Below are 19,982 nucleotides of genomic sequence, written 5' to 3'. Positions count from 1 at the left end.
TCTATTTTTTTTTAGACAAAAATATTCTTTCTCTAAAATAGTCTTTATAGTAATTATATGTGGCTTGTGGCTCATGGGCCACAATGCCCACCTGAGAATGTTTGGCCCTTCTGTATGCCAGATTTACCTCTTGTAACATTATGGCCCCACCCTAACCCTGGAGGTCTTGATTTGAACAATTTAGAATCTATACTACCTCAGAAAACTTTCACATAAGTTTGAGCTTTTTAGCTGGCCTGATAGTTCTGGAGAAGATTTAAAAAGTTTTTTCCTACATATTTCAATGTAAAAATTTGATTCCTTATTGTGGGCCCACCATACTTCAAGGAATTCTGATTTGAATAATTTAAAATTTACACCATCTCAGGAAGCTTCCACACATTCACACAAGTTTTAGCTTTTCTGGTCCAGTGGTTTCAGAGAAGATACATAGTGGTTCTACATACATGTATTTATCAGTAAATGCACAATTCTGTTTTCCTATTGTGGACCAAATTTACCCCTAAGGGCCTATCATTTGAATAATTCAAAATTAACACTACCTCAGAAAGCTTCCATATAACTGTCAAGATTTTTTGACTACATGGTATTTGAAAAGATTCTTAAAGAGTATTCTTATATTTATGCCCCCTGCTTGAAAAGTGGGTGCATATACATGTATAGTGATTGGGATGTCTGTCCAACGTTATGCTTAGGGGTACCCAATCTCTTACCCGTAACTCATCTTATACCACTGAATGAAATTTAATGAGACTCTTTTTACTATAATATTGAAGGGTACCCATCTCTTATCCGCAACTTCCTTTATACCCCTGAATGAAATTTAATGATACTTTCACAGATTCTTTAAAACATAATGCCATTGTGACCTGTTATTTTACTTTTTGATCCAACACTTACAGCTGTATATAGGGTCTCCCAGTGCAAAACATGGACTTTGCCATTGTAATTGGGGGAGCCTGCAGGGGGTATCCTTTAGTGAGCTCATTGCTCACACTATAAACTTTGTTCAAGTGAAAAACCATGGTCCCTCTCAAGAACGATTTTTGTACAGTGAGAGCTTACTCCAGCTTTTGTACTGGCAAGCAAAACCTAATGCAAGAGGCATTTATAACTTCATCCTGAAATGAAGTTGACATTTCACAGCAAGCAAAAAATGTTAAATGAAGTGCCAATACATATTTAATGAGTAAATTGCACTTCATTATATACATTTCCATATGTATAAACAAATTATCAAAAACAAAGAATGTATGAACTTATTGACCACTTTTCAGATATAATAGCGACTTTAAAGCCATAACAACATATACATACACAATATCTATATTCCTTATTATAGCTATCAGCTTTTAACATTAATTGATCAAGGCATTAGCTAGAACATTTTCACATCTCCTTTTAAAGACTACACATACAGAGCCAGGTACAAATACCCTATCTGAGACAACGTCCTGCCAAAACTTCAAAGTAAGCCTACATTATGTAGGATATACAAGTAAATCCAGTCACTGATTTGCAGCATTCCATGCCTTATATTGCGTTAGGTACACCGTGCTGTTTTAAACTTAATCACTCATGTCCATGTCCACACTCTGTAAGTTCATGTCATCTGCGGGCCGAGGAAGACCAGCAGGGCGGTCATCATCGTCGTCCTCGCTGCTGTAATCCTCCTCGATCTGTTTCTCCTCTTCATCGTAATCGCGGACCACCTTCATCTCCTTTGATTTCTCCTCCCGGTCCCTGTGCTTCTTCTTTTTCTCGTCTCGGTCACGGCTTCTGTCTCTTCGTTTTTCCTTCTTGGATCTGAAATAGATTTGTCATGAGATTATTTATAATACAGTGAATTGGAAACATAATTTTTAATGATTTAAAACTGTCAAAGACATGACAGAGTTATTAATGATATAAGCATACAATCAGGATTGTTTGAGAACCATTTTTTTAAAACAGTAATTTCAATTTGTACATGACTACATGTATATGTACATGGCTTCTTTACCATACATACTACTCAAATAAACATTTAAAACGTCATCAATTCATAATAGAAAGAAACCACTATCTCTCCATGTTAAATGAAAGTGACAATATGAGTAACCAGACCATGTGACTAGATTACCTGTGACGAGATCCACTCCTGGACCTAGAGCGTCGTCTGGATCGACTCCGGCTGTGTCGGGATCGCTTGCTGGCTTTACGTCTAAAAAGTCAATTAAAGATCATATTACTCATGTACCTCAATTTCAATAAATTAAAACAGAAGCAATCAATCGGCTCAAATTCCTCTACACAAAAATGCTGCATTTACATGGACTTGAATTTATGTAACAGAATAGTGACTTCATGTTGATTTTTTAGTTTACATTGATGAAACATGATTTGTTTCTAGAAATCTTGAAAATTTCCTAACACTGTGGGGTTGAGATTATTTTCCTTTTCAAAAGTTAATTTAGATTTAGAACCTACTTTGTTATAAAGTCTTGAAAAGTGGAAGCTAAACAATGTCTAGATGATAAACTTTCTTATGAAGAATAATTTTTTTGTGATAAAGGCATCACTAGTTTGGTAGTGTAATGACTGCATGAAAACCTTACCCTTTGCTCCTGCTGCGGGACTTTCTGCGGCTACTTCTTCTGCTTGGACTTTTGGAGTAACGTTTTGGACTTCGTGATCTACGCTTAGGAGATCTGGAGCGACGTCTTGGACTCTTGGACCTTCGCCTTGGGCTCTTTGACCTTCTCCTAGGGCTTTTTGACCTACGTCTTGGACTTTTTGATCTATGTCTTGGACTCTTGGATCGCCTTCGTGGACTTCTTGATGAACGACGTGAGGGACTCCTCTTTGGACTTGCTGGCCTGGGCTTCGGACTTGCTGACCTGGGCTTTGGACTCGCCGATTCCTTGCGATTTGGGCTGTCTGATCTCTCAGGACTTCTGGATTGACTCCTCGCTTCACTGGAGGACCTGGAAATAATACTAAAGTTTATGAATATCTTACTACTACATTTTCTAGAGGAATGAGCTAAGGAAAGAGAGATAATAAAACATTCAAGCAATGTTATCAAAGCTTAGTTAGTCACTTTAAATATAGGATTAATTAATAGCCTTAAAGTATGAAGTACACAATCACATCTATCAATTTTATCTTTGTTTTCTATGAGGTTTATCTTGCAGTTTTCATCTACATATACAGCCTTTAAACATGTTAAAATCAACATTTATTCAAAAACTGAACAAGAAAAATACTGGCCTAAGAAAAGTGAAAATTACTCAACTACTAGTTAAAGATCAGAAATTAAGGTCAAAAGCAACAACATTTTATGTTGAAATTAGCATTCCTTGAAGAGGCTGGCATTTCTACAGGACAGTGATTACCTTTTCTCAGGTTTGGCTGAGTCTTCCGGGGCATCAGTGACACTATATAAATAAAGAAATCAAACTTACTGACCAAAACACAAGTGCCATGTAATACTAAGTGTTTCACTGCTTTCAGCACTCATGCTGTAATATGTAATACCAACACTTGAGGTGAAAAACAGCATAGAACATTATTGAAAGGTTAGTACTGTGGGTATTGAATACAAAAGATCACTTATTATTTTTTGAGATTTACATGTATTTCTATGCCTTTCTGCGGGAAATCAACAATTTTTAGTATTTTTCTCAACAAAAATACATGTATCTTCTGGTAAACAATACCAATTCATTTTAGCATTCAAAACATAATGGAAGTATACTTTACAGTCTTTATCATAAGGTTTGGTAACTGTAAATAATAAGTGATCTATTGTAGAAAGTATGCGTTAAAAATTTTATATACTAGATTACTAAAATAATGCACGATTATAAAAAGGACTTTTATTCTATCTACTGTATATGTTTATGCAAATCACTTCAAAAAATCAAGCAAAAATTGTTCTGAATACTAGTACAAACATATGTTGTAAAAAACAGAAAGGCTGACTTTTATTTTAAATATTAATATTCATTTTCTATAAATATACATTTATGGAAAACTGAAAAAATAAATTTAACAGTTATATTAAGACATGCCATGTTTGAAAAACAGTATAGATCATAAAACTAAGAAGTTATACAAACCAAGTATAACACAATAGGAATTTTAATTTAAGATAATTAAAATTTAAGTGTCAATACATTAAAATGTTTTAATAAAAACACTATTTATATTTTATTTGTTCAAACAAAAGGAACTTTAGTGCCTTACTTAATTAACAATGGTATATTTCATTCAAATCTATTGGTAATGTAGCTAAAAATTTCAAATGAGCTTTTGATATAGTGCAACTTTGTGCTTTATGAAAAACTTTCTACAAATAAAGTTTCCTTTGAATATACAGCTGAAAATGATGTCAATGGTTTTATTCTTAATAAATGTACAAGATTTGTAAATTAGTCTCATTAAATATATGCATAAATATCTACTTTTAAAATGCATTTCAAAGTATTCTGAATTAAAAAGACTAGATACAATTTATACTGCAAAGGGAGATAAATATTTTATACAAAACCTGTGAACCATTTAAAATTTTAATTTTCGTAAAAAATAAATTGAACTTTCGTTGGGCACAAAGTGGTCATAATTATTACAACACATTAACAGGTAAACCTCCCATCAGACCATGTGGTTTTATTTCTACAAGAGTTTACAATGTTTTACAGTTATCAATTAACTTGTTCATATTTATTTAGACTTTTAGTACTCGATTCCGAGTAATATTAAAAATTGACCGATTTGACATCCCTAGTGCAAATCGATCACACTCGTGTACACAGTTTTTGTAAACAGGGCAACAGCTCTGTTATTGTTGATTGTTTACGATTCGCTGGGTGCGTTCAATCGTCAAAGTCTGCTCACCACAACTGCACGGACTGAGAATATATTGTGTGTTTGTTTTGCTTTCAAACATGTCTACTCTGATTTTTTGGATTATAGTATTAATATTTTTCATTTATACACAACAAGATTGCCACTTTTCCTAAGTTTTAAGAGTAAACTTAAAATCTGTGAAAGTGCAAGGAAGTGTCAATCAAACCCGCCAAAAAATTTGAAGTTTTAATAACTTTTAAACGAAATAAGATTTTTTATTAATTTTTGTGTGAAATGCTATTAAAATATATAAGTCGTAATATTATACAGAAAAAATTACCTTCAATTCTTTGTCCAAGTACCTTTAAAAAGACTAGATACAATTTATACTGCTAAGAGAGTCTATGAAAAGTTTCCTTTTCAAAGCTGAAGAATTCTTTCACAATTATTAAGTATTAGAATGGTTGTATCAGGCATTGAAAACAGAGGTGTAAATAAGACAGAGACACAGCAAGCTTAGCTTCCTACAGAAAGCTGTAGGCTAGGAGATCTAGCAGTAACAATTTACCTGTCTGCCCCTGCCTTCTCACAGATGGAGGGTGGACTAACAAACAAAGAACAGCCAGTTATCAAATGCCAGCAACCCAATTATGAGTTTATGCATATAATGTGCATTCTAAAAAAAATCAACATGTATAGCTACACATATTGCATGATTTTTTCCCCCTTAATAAACACATAATTTCACTTGAAGTAGTGTTTAAATTTTACAGAAGAATAACATTTTTTTCTTTCTTAAAACTTGTTTCCCAAATAAAAAAAAATGATAAAATATTTTTCAAGTTTTTGCATGATGTGGCATCTTTTAAGTTACCATGTGACTACATGTACTTGAATGAAATTGAATAAAAGCAAATCTTTTGAACTAATTGAATTTTTTTTTTCATTATTACATATTTATAGAATTTTTAGTCAATTTTGATTTAAAAATTAATAATTTGTGTAGTTAAGAAATCAGCCTTAGAGACATGAAAATCCCACCTTCTACAGCAATCAATGTCCCTGGACATTCAAACTCACTTTTTTAACATTTTTACTCAATAGCACTGATTTCACCACATTAAATTTTTTTTATACGAAGCAGCTAATACAGATACACCCCAATCTCTTAGGAAAGCAATCAAAAGCTACCTAACCCAATGAAATCATTAAGCTAACCTGTGGCAGAATGGTAGTAAAGAATCTCTTGTATATGCTATGGTATCTTAAGAGCTAATATAATTGTTAATAGTCAAGTTACACCTGACACCTGTGGGTGAGAACTCACCTGGATTCTGGGCCCATTCTCTCTGACTCCTCCCCCGCTGGGTTGGAATCCTCTCTCTCCAGTCTGGGTGGGGACAGGGACTTTGAGCGTGATTTTTTCCGTACCTCGGGAGATCGGCGTTTTGGAGTCCTGCTTCTCTTTCTGCTTCTGCAATATAAAAAGAAGAAACTAAGATTATTATAGGAAAGAACAAAAACTTAAAATTATTTTAGCAAAGCTGGAATCCCTTTACAAAAGACAATGTTTTAGCTATTTGCTGCTTACTTTCGATCCAAATGAAGTTTCTGGTTGCTAGTCAAAATGATTGAAGACAGGTCAAACATTTTCCATGGAAGTTCCATTCAAAGATAGTTAAACCATTCATTACATATTACAATTAACCAAAACCTTTTCTTTATTACATCCAATTTTCATGTACTAGATTTAAAAATTCATATACAGGGACATATGAGGATAGATTCATGTGTTTACATCCCTTGAAAAAAGACATACACTTTAAATCATTATTTAACTGAAATTGTAAAATCATGTGAAAGGGATAACCCAAATTCCATGAAAAATTAATCCTCCTTGAAACATTATCATTCTTTGTTGTAAACACTTTTAAAGTTTCTTTTCAAGACCACAGGAATATTATTGGTCTTTGATTATGCTCTGTTAATGTACTGTATCTAACCTATTTTCTTCAATGACAAGAACAATTAAATTTTTTCCATACTTTATCTAAAAGACTGAGAGTACGATATAATTTGAAATGCCTTCCCCTTACCTAGATCGGGATCTTCTGCTATAGGCCCTGGGTGGGGTTCTGGACCTCCCCCTCCTAAAAGAAAACACAACTTTAATAAGCAATGTAAAGTTACGATGTAAACGTGCAATAAGACAAAGAAGTTGCTAAAAGGAAGAAAGCCCTTCTACAGAAGTCTGTACAAAATATGCATCATATTACTGTCAGCATCATAAAACATGATAAGCTCTGCATGCCTTGTATGGAATGTAAATGTACAGATACAGGTGATTGTGTATGATGTAAACTTTGTCAAACGAAAGCAGCTGTTGAACTTTCCTATTAAATCATCAAACCCAATACTGGTCATGCTTTTGTCTTAGAATATGATGCTTATTTCTCAGCAGTCTCAAAAGGACAACATTTAAATCCTAGGCCAACAAATATCCCTTATTTGTAAATTCCAACTTTTTTTGGGTAAACAGGATCTTATATAGACAATCAGAAAATACATTGGGCCATCTTTTAAAAAAATTTTTGTTTGGAATTGCCGCCTGAAGGGTTTCAGACACAGGAGGGAGGGAGGGAAATTATTATTTTTTTTTTTTTCAAAATTGAAGATAAATTTTAAATTTTTGATAAAAATCTCAGTTAACAGTAAATACATTTTCTGACTTAAAGAAAAGTATCTACCATCAACAAAGAAACCTAATTTTGCATAGATCTGACACTATATTTCAGTGTTTTGTGTGGTGCATGTGATAAAAAAAAATTGATTAAATAAAAAAAAATCTTCCTACTTTTGGTCAATAAAATTTTTCAGTAGGGGGGCATTTCAATGAGGCGGGAGGCAATTCCAAACAAACAATAATTTCATTTTGGCCTTGGTGCTAATTTTTAAGTATACATAAAGACTGTTTTTATAACTCAACAAAATCATCCTGTTTAATTCAAAAAATAATTAACATAATTTAGGTGGGAAAGTAAAAGTATGGACAAAAACCCAACATGTTGCAGATTAAAAAGGGATATTTGTTGTTTATTCATTCCCTTAATTTACCTGATAGGAAAGATGGTTTGGCCCTTCAGCGGCCCCCTTCAAGTGGAAACAAACCAAACATTAGATCAGTGATATATTTATCCCCAGGTAAGAGGTTTCAGGGAAATATGTGTATCAAGTTGTTCAACACCATTATAATTTCAAAGCCAAAAAAATGCAGTGCCAATTATGAAATCTAATGTTGTTTACCATTATAACTCATACATCGAAAGTCATACAAATAATTTTAATACGATTTAACTTAAAATGTAATAGCAAAAATATTTTAAAGATTTAATTTGAAATGAAAATGCTAAAAAAAAAAAGCCTGGCATTTGTGATAACTTTTTACCTTTTGGGGAAGCCATTTGCCCCTTCCTTTGGGCTTCTGATTTGAAATATAAAGATGAAAAAATGTCAAATATAAATGATGATGTGTTAAATACACCTAACACAGGGTAAAAACGGTTATTTTGAATTAAATTGAGCTTTCCAATGAAGGGATTTTTGATTTACCTATGACCAACAAAAGATAAATTGTACATTGTAAATGCAATAACAAAAAGTTCTGTATGAAATAGTAAACTTATAGTCAGCAAGGGTCCTGCTGTGGTATCAATATGAGAGTGGGCTACAAAATGTGAAAAAACAATAATGAAAAGGTAGCAATATTTATACAAGAAAGGGAATTTCCAAGTAATGTAAAATAAAACAATTACAACTTATTTTATCTTAACTAACAAATCAATAAAATTTGTACACCAGTCACACTACGGCAGGCACTAAAAGCCAGCATTCAGTGAATACAAACATTATGGTTTTCGTAAGAATGAACTCCATATTAAGGATACATTGTAATTTTTTAAGCAAGCACGATAAATAACAGCACAGATATTCCATAAACAGTTCAGATATTCCATAAACGGATATACAAAGTGATTACAATGGAACAGCTGCAAACTCTAAAGGATCTTAATAACCCTTACTTTCTTCATCAACTTTTTGACATTAAAACAGAAATTTTCTTCATGAAAATATTAAATGAAAAGCACATATGAAATTGAGGCATGTGTATTAAAATTCATAGCGTAACAAGCAATGTGGAAACCAAGATACAGTGTGTCAAATTTGGAAGCCAGACAGTTCTTGGTTTTCAAGTCTAAGAAAATAAAAAAAAATACTACAAGTTTTACAATCATAGATTTACATAAAAAAAAATCTGAAACAGTTGTTAGAACATACATGTAGTACTGCAAATGTCGAGTTTTGGGCAGAATCTTTTAAGCTGAACAACAATTCTACCGCGGTGTTACATTCTATAATTACCTCAAACCAGTTAAGGTCTTCCTGCCAACTTTCTGATCACTTTATAGTAAATAAAGAGACAGTATTTCAAAACATTTTACATACCATACACATTACAACAGTCATTTACTTTGATAGTTTTGACCCTTTTCTGACCAACATTTAAATACATGTCCATTTGGAAGAAAAAAAAAAATTAAGATCCCCTTTTTGTGTCATTTTGCACCCCCTTCTAACTAAACCAAGAAGCTATATTTTTAACTTTTTATCATAGCCTCATCATGAAACCTGCTATTATTCATGTCTCGCTTAGAAAACACACTTAGAGAATTTAAACATCACAACTTTTACAGGAATAAAACAATTTTATAAATGGCACTTTTTAATCAAGAAAATAATTCTGAAGTATCTACCTGGATCTCGAGGGTGAACGACGGCTTCGTGTTCGGGATCTTGAACGAGACTTTCTCGATCTGGATGATCTAGGTGACCTGAAATACAGGCATTGCTTTACAAAAAGATTAAAATGAAGTCTGTTCATTATTTAAACAAATAAATTTTAATGTGAACTATTGAACACAGTTTAATCCATTTTCTGGTTAAGTATCAACATATGTAAGTGGGATTCTCACCTAGATCTTCGTCTTCTGGATCTTGAGGTTGACCTTCTGCGGGACCTTGACCTTCTCCTTGATCTTGACCTTCTTGACCTGGACCCTTTTCTTGACCTTGACCTTTTTCTTGATCTGGACCTCTTTCTTGATCGACTTCTCTTCCTTGACCTAGATCGGGACCTTCTTCTATTTTTAGAGCGAGACCTTGAACGACTTCTATCATCTAAAATATAAAATCAAAGACAAGAATATTATTTTGGACATTTTACTGTAAAATAAAGATAGATTGAATATATATCTTTTCACATTTTTATAAACAATTAAAATATAGACTTCAAATAAAAAGCACAAAAAATTTCAATCCACTGTCAAGATTCACACAGATTAACCGCATTATGGGTTTGCTACACTACCTCTTTGTCTGTTTATGCATTAACTACTAATTAGAGATAGAGACTTCATATTTGGTATGCATACTGCGTTTGCTGGTTGTGAAAAAAAATTTTTCCCCATAGGAGAGATATTTCCTATATTCCTGTGTATAATTTTAGTCCCTCTTTGTGGTACCACCTCCCCTGGGAGACATTAGTTGAACAAACTTGAATGTACATAAATTTCATTTTTTTTCCCAGTTCAGTGGTTTCCATGCTAATAATTTTTGAAAAATGTCATACAATTTACCCTAATTCTGAATTACTTCCCCTTGAATTAGGATGAGGCATTTCATGTCACTAAAGGATGCTATGTAGCAAATTTGGTTGAAATAAGCCCAGTGAATTTTGGAGAAGATGAAATTGTTAAAAGTTGATAGGATGCCAATTACAACAACAAAGCCAATAACAGAGACTGGAAAAAATTGATCAGAAAATCTCACTTAAACCACAGGCTCCAGTGTGTTAAAAGTGTGTTTTATTTGTAGAGATTAAATACCCTGTTTTTAGTTCAGAAGTGTCAGTGTAAAAAACATTCTTACGTGGTTCATCCACAGCAGCTGTGATAAGAGACTGGGCCTCCTTGACTTTTTTCATGGCCTCCTCTATCTCTCTCTGAGCTGCCTCCTGTGTCTTTGATATTGGCTTAATGATGCATGCTGTGGCATGGGTAACACTAAAACAAGAAATCCAGAAAATAAAATCAAAGCAAGAAACAAAAGCAATCACATAAAATCTGTCCCTTCTTACTTAATATTTCGTCTAGACATAGCTGTGTATATTGACTATTGAAATTTAAAAAAAAAGAAAATTGTTTTTTTTTTCAATTTAATTTGTGTTAATCCTATTTCTGCCACAAACTCCGTTACCTAATTGGCAAGCCCTGGAACATAACTCCATTATAAGTCAGAGCAGTTGAGATGGAGCGTTGGTCCGTAAATTCAACCAGAGCATTTCTTGTGGGTTGTGTCTCACCCCCTGCCATTCTAACATACTTTACCTCCCCGACCTGAGAGAAAAAGCTCAGCAACTGTTCTGTTGTCACCTGTTATAAATATAAACCATTATTATAATCAACTATACTTATGCATTGTAAAAACACATCTCACAACAGCTGCACGATTGAAAATTCACAGAAAAATCTATATGCTACTAAGACTAACATTTTTGGCCAGGTTCCCCACGTAGACGGTTCGTCTGATTTCCTCAATCTTGGCTGGGTCAGTGTTCCCTGGCAATGGGGGATACTGAGCAAGACCCAGGGCAGTCAGTTTGGGGTCATGGGTCGTAATCATCTGGGTCAGGCCAGTTCCCGTCATCTGTAATATACAGATTCAAAATAATGAAACTTATAAAACAAGATTAAACTCACTCTTGTTCTTTATTCCTTAAAATTAAAAAGCATCAGATACATGTAGCACCTGTAAAAAAAATAATTCCATCTATGATCATTTATAAGACATATTTTGCTTCATGTATATAACTCATAGCATACCTGACTGATAACATTGCTAGGCCAGCTAGGTGTCCCAGGAATCATGCCTGCAATAGCTGAGGGTGCAATCTGCAAGGCTGTAGTTTCATCTGGAATCTTACCTGTAAAATGTATGTTCTTTTGTATTGAAATTTATCAGTTTCACTTGGAGTTAAAAAAAAAAATCATGTTACAGCATTCCTGGTTATTTTTTTCCACTTACAATTGTTTCTTTTTAATTCTGGTTCAATAAATGAAATATCTGTAGTTTAACTTTACTCCAGTATGTATTTCAAAATAAACAATTTTCAATACATCCTGTATTTTACTTCATTTCTTTTCTTGTATCGGTCAAAGCAAGCAAAAATGAAAAAAATAAAGTTAATCCGTCAATTTTCTTCTTAAAGATTTAAGATTTTGAAATGTACTCACCATCCATAACTGGGACAATGATCAAGGCTCGGTCAATGAAAACAGTATTAGTTAAATGAAGAGCGATTCCACTGCTTACGGAGTCATCATACTTCACATAGCACACCTTGGTAGAGGTATCCCCCTCTGGTAATCTAAATTTTCAAAAGAAACATAGAAATTATTCATTTGTCAATATCATATTATAAGTAGGGGTGGAACGATATACCGATACATACCGATATTTTCCTCTAAGATACGGTTTATGATACAAGCATTCAAATATCGGTACAAAACGATACACAAACGACCTATCCAAAAATTGAAAATACCTGTCCTTGGAAAATGGCGGTTTGTTCGAAGCGAAGAGATGATGTTGATATTGAAAACACACTGTAGACATTAATAAGTCGTTGATAAGGGGTAAATCATTTTCACTTTAAGCAGCCTCGGATGACTGGATAAGAACAGTTCAATATGTTAAGAGTGCTATACACAGAAAGTATCATTTCCCGAACATTTGATTTGTAAGTCCATCTCGTACTTATTTTTGTAATCTCAACTTGGCTACAGACTTTCAGCAATTAATAATAATGTAAATGTGATGTTTTTAAAATGAATTTTTTTTCAGTGTTCTTTGATGAACTACACAACTATTTGAAAAGAATGTAACATAAGACGAATGTAGACTGGCAATTCATCTTAAGATATTACATTGCAAGTTTACGCGAATAACTGTGGTACGACAGAGGAAATGGCAAGTAAACATCGTACATCTAAAGAAATTTCACTCACACATGCCCTAATTTGAGAATTTTCACAAGTCCGCTGGCAAATTTACCAGGTCCAAGGCATCAGGCTCCCGGGTTAATTCGAAGACTGGGGTCATCCCTTAGACCCAGGAATGGGGGAATATTCCCTCCTATGACACAATGTACTGTTTTTTTTTTTCAGGTATTCCCACTCAGCCCCCTGTTAAGGGAGCACCCCCCTCTATTTTTGATTTTAATTCACTTCTAAAGGACAACACTGGTGCATACATTTCTATTGTACCGTATAATCCCTATTAACCGCCCCTGCCCCTATAAGTGCCCCCTTGGGTCTTTCTCAATTGTCAGGAAATAAGGGCCCCCTGTACAGTGATTATATTATCTAGAATCGTATAAGAAGTCTGCCAAAATTTGTGGGAAGTGAAAATGAAACTTGTTTATTATCCAATCTCTTCGTGGAAAATGATTCATTTAGCATAATTTGGTTGGATTATCTTCATTTAAAGTAAACTTAGACATTAATTTACACTAACAGATTCTCTGAATTTCTTTTTTTCTTCAAAATATTATTTTGAAGTTAAGATATGATATTAAATATTACAAAGAGAATACCAAAATAACCACCCCCTTTTTGCAATTTTTTAAGTGCCCAGAGCAGTTAATAGGGATTATATGGTACCATATAATCCCTATTAACCGCCCCTATCCCTATAAGTACCCCCTTAGGTCTTTATTAATTGTCAGGAAATAAGGGCCCCCTGCACAGTGGTTAGAATTATCAAAAATCATATCAAAAGTCTACCAAAATTTGAAGGAAGTGAAAATGAACCTTGTTCATTATCCAATTTCTTGGTGGAAAATGATTCATTTAGCATAATTTGGGTGGATCATCTTCCTTTAAAGTAAATTTAGACATTATTTTGGAGATTCTTTGATTTTATTATTTTTTTTTCAAAACATTTTTTTTAAGTTAAGATATGATATTAAATATTACAAAGAGAATACCAAAATAACTGCCCCATTTTCGCAATTTTCTATGTGCCCGGGGTGGTCAATAGGGATTATACGGTACTTGTTTTTTAAAAATTAATTATCATCTCTGTTGGCCATAAACACTAGCCGATGCCCTTACCCTAGTACAGTCTTCGCGAAAAAGAAAAATCGCCACAGGACATTCGGATAGACAGTTAACACAATTTTACAGGACCAAACGAATTTTCACCGGTCCAAAACTTTTTCATATAACGATCATAATGATGTTTTTTCATAGCATATGAATCACTAAACAGATATTACATTAAAAGATTTACTGAAATGTTTCTTTTTCTTTCCTGGTAGTGTCCCATCGAAAATTTTTAGAGACATCGTGGCGGAAGTAGGTTTTAAAACAATCACAATCAACAATATGTTTTTAATAATGTATTTTTGTATTAGATTAAGCGTCTAAATGATGAATTAAAAGTATAAAATTTAAAACCCAACCAAAACGAACCTCAGACAAACGGATTTTCACCTGTTTTGTCCTACGGACCGGTGCTTTTGGGATAGACTGCTAGTATTTATTCAGTCAGGCTAGCAGAATGTAGGATTAGACTAGTAATATAAGAATTGGTACCAAATGTCACATGCTGTTTGACTAGCCCAATCTGAATTAAAACGGAGTATCTGCGCTTGCCCAAAGGGTCGCACCTTCAATGTATTAATCGTACAGCGAGCGCAGCAAGCGTCGTGAAGAGACACTCATCATTGCGAGCTCTCAAAGCAACGCCTGGGCGATAGAATTTTATAACGCAGTAATTTGGACCCACAATTAATGCATCACTTGTTTTAGCTACATTCTCGCAAGAATAACGACAAATCATGAAATCAAAAAGTTTAATCGCCTTAATTTAATGGATATATAATTCTGGTTGTAACGCTGTATTTGATTGGATAAAAAATTTCCTTTATATCGTATAAAATGGGTTGCCTACGTCACAATGACTTGCGTCAAAAATGTATCAATCCGCCTGACATTACATTCAAATTTTGTCCAAATTAAAGTCATTTTGTTAGAACAATCATCTCTTCTTCTTACATCAAATGAATGAAAATTAAATTAAAGCAATGAATTTAATAGCTACCCATTTTGTACCGTATATACTCGATTCTCATTATATCGCGGGTTTCATTGTATCGGGTATGATGGAAATCCGTATTGGGCTCATATGCTTTTTGTCCCAATGTCATCTGGATTTTTGTGATTTCACATGTATGGAACATGCGTCGTAAAAAAAATTATTCAAATAAAACGTACTGTGTTACAGAAATCCATTATTATTTTTAGCCCACTGAAGACCTTTTTCAATATAAAAAAAATATTTGTGCATATTATGAAAATATTAGTTTTAATACAATAGCAATCAACATAAAATATCGTTAAGGTAACAAGAAATTTAACTAAACTACCTACATAAACTGTTTTTAGCCGAGGAGGTAAATAAGACCATTTTTATTTACAATAACAACGCTTCGAACGAAATAATTTGATGATGAAAATACGCCTCGAGGAGACGTTTATGAAAATCGGATTTGATGAAAGGAAAATTTCAAAAAATTGATTAGCTTATCAGTAATCCACAAATTTGTCTGAAGCGGGATAATATATGGTATAAACTGGATTGGAACAGTTTACGCTTTTTTATAAACCGCTTTGCAGTTTATAAAGTGTAAACTGCCCCAACCCAGTTTATACCGTATAAAATCGGTAGCTATTAAATTCATTGCTTAATTATTGAAGATAAATAGTAAACGAACGTTCTTCATTAATTTTCAGCACTGTTCAGGCTTTTACTTGAATACTGCATACATACGACGTCATGTAACGTCAGAGACTAGACGCACCAAATGTCACGTGCGGTTTGACGAGCCCGATCTAAATTAAAACAATAGAAGGGTTTGTGCTCGATCTAACGGTCGCACCCTCAAAATATTAACTTGAACGCACAATTTACATAAGATTATCTAATTTCTATGTAAAAACTCACAAAAAAAGATCTTTAACTTACTCGTTCGATGGATACATTTTACATTCATCAATGCGCCCCAAATATCCAAATAACGTCTTCATCTGGTCCTTGGTGGCATTTGGTGCGATGTTGGTGATTTGAATCACCCTTGTTGTTATTTTTTCAGACATTGTTTTGGCTAGAATCTAGCTGTATTACAAAGAACCCAACTTCAAAACGTGAGTAAAACGAGCAAGATGGCGTCCGCAGATTCATAAAAAATAGTAACTCGTACATTTATGATTCGACCTTTATGAACCTTTACAATATATAGATGTCATCAATTGACTTTAAAAGGTAGATCTTTTAAAATTACATTCAAAGAAATGAACATATATGAATACATACAACAAATTAATTAGAGACTATTTTAGAGACTATTTTTAAATACTTTAATGAACCTTAGATCACACTGAGATGCATAAAATGAAAATTGTTGCATAAAATATATGGAACAATACAAAGTAGGAGCACTCCGAGCAGAGCAAACACGACCTCTAAACATCAGAGATGGGATAAGGTGCCATGGAGGAGTGAGCATGCCTTATCGACCGGTCACACCCGCCGTGTGCTCCCTGTCATGATCGGGAAATAACGGGGAAACATCCGTCGTTTAAATGGACTAACATTTGGTAGGCCAGTCAGTATTTGACTCAGTGATAAATTGTATTTGCTGACAAGGTCATTGTAATGACCATAGAACTCACGAAACGACGACTTTAAACGAGACTGCCTATATTCTTGTTTCATCAACTTGTTTGTCAATAATTTGCCTCGTTCTAGAAATTGTGCATTCGTAGAGCATGCATTTGCTTATCGAATCAGCTGAGAGATATAAACTCCGTCTGCGGATGGTGAATTTAAGGTACATGTTTATTGCAGCATAATTAGGGGAAGTTGAAGATTGAAATTGAAGTCATCATGATTATCACAGAGTTTGGTTGTAAGATTACCTTTAAAGTCTTTTTCAGGTTAAATATCCAAATATGAAAGAGATGTGTCAGACTCTGTGGTATCTTTTATCCCAAGCTCACTGGGACATACCGAATCGACAAAGGAATGGTATTATTAATCGACAATATATCGAAGTGTCGAGTTCAAGACCACAACAAGTCTTTCCTTCAATTCACGCATACGATTTTGGACAAATTTTGCTTCATTCGAATACAAAAATAGGTTTGCTAATAACGGGGCGCAATTGGTACCCATGGGTATTCCAATATATTGTTGGAAAACCTGTCTCCAAAAACCACATAGATATTATCAAACAGAAACTCAAGCATCTTATTTATGTCAACTCCAGAGTACTTGTGTGTACAATTAAAATGTTTTTAAACAGAATAATTTTGCGAATGATCAATGACAGGATAAGTAAATTTACAAGTTCCATCTTTATTGAAAAAATCAGCTGTCAATGATATTAAAAAGCCCGGATTTTAATGTATCCTGGGGAATGGTTGTGTAAAATCGTTAAGTTTTAAGCTGTTGATTTTGGTAAAGTCTTGTGATTTCAAATTGTCCAAAAGTTCCTTGGAATTTTAAGCATCTACATCTAATTTACACCACATCATCGAATACCAGGTTTATTGTTGCACAGTACTCTTGAAGTTTTTCCTTCACTACTGTTAATATATCAGTGAGGAGTAAAGAAAGAGGCTTGGTGGAACATTTACTTGAACCCCCTATGTACATGCGTTTTTGTATAAGATTTCAATTTCAAATTTCATTTTGAGACTTTTCAAATAAAATAATAAATTTATTATAAATATATTATAATATAACTGTTATTCTTCCTGACTGAGGATCAGATATCCTTAAGCTAGAACAGCTACACAAAACTTAGCCAAACCTAATAATTCATACCCTAGGAAATCAGACGTATTCATTTCATGAAGTATTTACATCCAATGAATATTTTTCTCCTTTATTTCTTACGAAGACCATTGCCATTAATCCTTGCGACATTAAGCAAGCCACGTGAATAAATTTCTCAAAAGCTGTTCCATTAGTTATGCATACAATGACATATATGTGCATAATACAATATTTGACATTCTTAATTTCTTGAATGTTTTTTCATACAAATGTAATAAAATAATACAATAAAATATCGTTCTTTGTTTGTTAGTACGGGGGATTAACGTCACAGCTTTTGCAGAAAAAATTACATATCTATCACATATAACAATTTTTTTCAGCGACAGCTGCGACATGAATTCCCAGAGTAACAACCAAATAGAACAATTTATCATATAAGAATATTGTGTTTGGGTTCATAATATAAATATACTTCTAAATACGTGTACTGTTAAATATGGTACCGTTAAATATACAATGTCACGTTCTGCAATAAATTTCTTCTCTATTTTATTCATAAAATAAATGAAGAATGAAACTATTCACCAATTTCATTTTTTTTTTTGAATGCTTAAAAATTCTAAGGAACTTTTGGAAAGTTTCAAATCACAAAAGTTTACCAAACTCAACGATTTCCCATGATAAATTATATTAAAGTACGGAATTTTTTAAATCATCGACAGCTGCTTTTTTAATAAAAACGTAACTCGAAAATTTACGTACCGTGTGATTGTTCATTTGCAAAATTGTTTTGTAAATAACATTCTGATTGTAAATACAAGGACTCTGAAGTTGATCATAAAAAGACGCTTGAATACCATCGTCTCAAGCCACGGTCCGGAATCCGCATATATAGCTCTCTGAGAGGAGCGTACATTTTGGCCGTGGTTTGCGACGATGCTTGAATACCAGAACGAGGCAAATTATTGAGAAACATTTTGATGAAACAAGAATATAGGCAGTCTCGTTTAAAGTCGTCGTTTCGTGAGTTCTATGGTCGATACAACGACCTTGTCAGCAAATAAAATTTTTCATTGAGTTAAATGCTGACTGGCGCTTTTTATGCTAATTGTTAGTCCATTATTTATACACTGAATTGACGAAGGATTTTTCCATTATTTCCTGATCATGACAAGGAGCACACGGCGGATGTGACCAGTCGGCATGGGATGCTCACTCCTCCATGGCACCTGATCCCACCTCTGATGTTTCGGAGGTCCGTATTTTCTCTGCTCCTATTTTGTATTGTTTGTATGGACTTTTAAACTTGAATACTGTTCGTTATCACCATACGTTTCATTGAGTTTTTGTTTGATAATATCTAAGTGGTTTTTGGAGACAGGTCTTCCAACAATCTAATGAAATACTCATGGGTACCATTTGCGCCCTGTTGTTAGCAGACCTATTTTTGTATTCATTTGAAGCAGAATTTGTTCAAAATCTTACGTCTTACATGTACGTGAAAAGAAGAAAACACTCGGTAAGGCCTTCAACTTGACATTTTATATATCAACGACGTACATGTATTGTCAAAAAAACAATGGGCTTTCCATTCCCATGTAGACAAGATATATCACAGTGAGCCCGAAATAAAAGTTACCACAGAGTCCGACACATCTACTTCATATTTGGATATTTTACCAGAAAACGACATAACGACAAAGCTTTTATATGATAAACGTTATGATTTCAACTTTTCAATTGTCAACTTCCATTAATTATGTTGTAATGTACCATTATCACCTGCATACGGAGTTTATATCTCTCAGTTGATTCGATACGCAAAAGCATGCTCTACGTATGAACAACTATTTCTCAAAATCTAAAGGTAAATTATTCACAAACAAGTTGATGACACAAGAATATCAACAATCTCGTTTAAAGTCATCATTTCGCAAATTCTATGGTCAATACAATGACCTTCAATTATTCACATATATATTCTATCATTAAGTACAAGCTAATTCAGAGAATGTGTGTCCCCCGCTTAGGGAAAAAGTAAACCATGTGCAATGCGGGGGTAGGGGGGAGGGGGGGGGGGAAGTCGGATCTCCCTGACATGTATACTGAAGCAAATAAAATATAAAGATTTGATTGCTTATTCTTGATTATGTGTAAAGAAGATTTTTTTTTATATGGAATATTTA

The 19,982-nt window shown here is 33.6% G+C and overlaps 1 protein-coding gene across 5 annotated transcripts; it reads right to left on the bottom strand.

Annotated features, from left to right (window-relative positions):
* Nucleotides 1-1,164: 1,164 nt before the first annotated feature.
* Nucleotides 1,165-16,166, bottom strand: LOC134275598 (serine/arginine-rich splicing factor 11-like). Of its 5 annotated transcripts, XM_062757868.1 has the most exons (18): nucleotides 15,979-16,166; nucleotides 12,183-12,316; nucleotides 11,772-11,872; nucleotides 11,440-11,595; nucleotides 11,146-11,321; nucleotides 10,819-10,952; nucleotides 9,864-10,068; nucleotides 9,645-9,722; nucleotides 9,253-9,291; nucleotides 8,279-8,314; nucleotides 7,948-7,983; nucleotides 6,930-6,983; nucleotides 6,161-6,307; nucleotides 5,402-5,437; nucleotides 3,378-3,419; nucleotides 2,598-2,966; nucleotides 2,123-2,203; nucleotides 1,165-1,806 (listed from the first exon to the last, which is right to left on the bottom strand). In XM_062757868.1, exons 1-18 carry the CDS (start codon nucleotides 16,107-16,109, stop codon nucleotides 1,569-1,571), a joined length of 2,193 nt encoding a protein of 730 aa, XP_062613852.1. In that variant the 5' UTR covers nucleotides 16,110-16,166; the 3' UTR covers nucleotides 1,165-1,568. The 5 variants fall into 5 exon arrangements, with proteins under 5 accessions (XP_062613852.1, XP_062613874.1, XP_062613859.1 ...); XM_062757890.1 differs by lacking the exon at nucleotides 3,378-3,419; XM_062757875.1 differs by lacking the exon at nucleotides 5,402-5,437.
* Nucleotides 16,167-19,982: the final 3,816 nt, after the last annotated feature.

The sequence above is a fragment of the Saccostrea cucullata genome, unplaced genomic scaffold (genome assembly GCF_032062105.1).
Source record: "Saccostrea cucullata isolate Sc308-1 unplaced genomic scaffold, CSIRO_AGI_Scuc_v1 ctg819, whole genome shotgun sequence".
Lineage (NCBI taxonomy): Eukaryota > Metazoa > Mollusca > Bivalvia > Ostreida > Ostreidae > Saccostrea > Saccostrea cuccullata.
The sequence above is the reverse complement of the archived record's forward strand: the minus strand, read 5'-3'. Positions and strand labels throughout refer to the sequence as shown.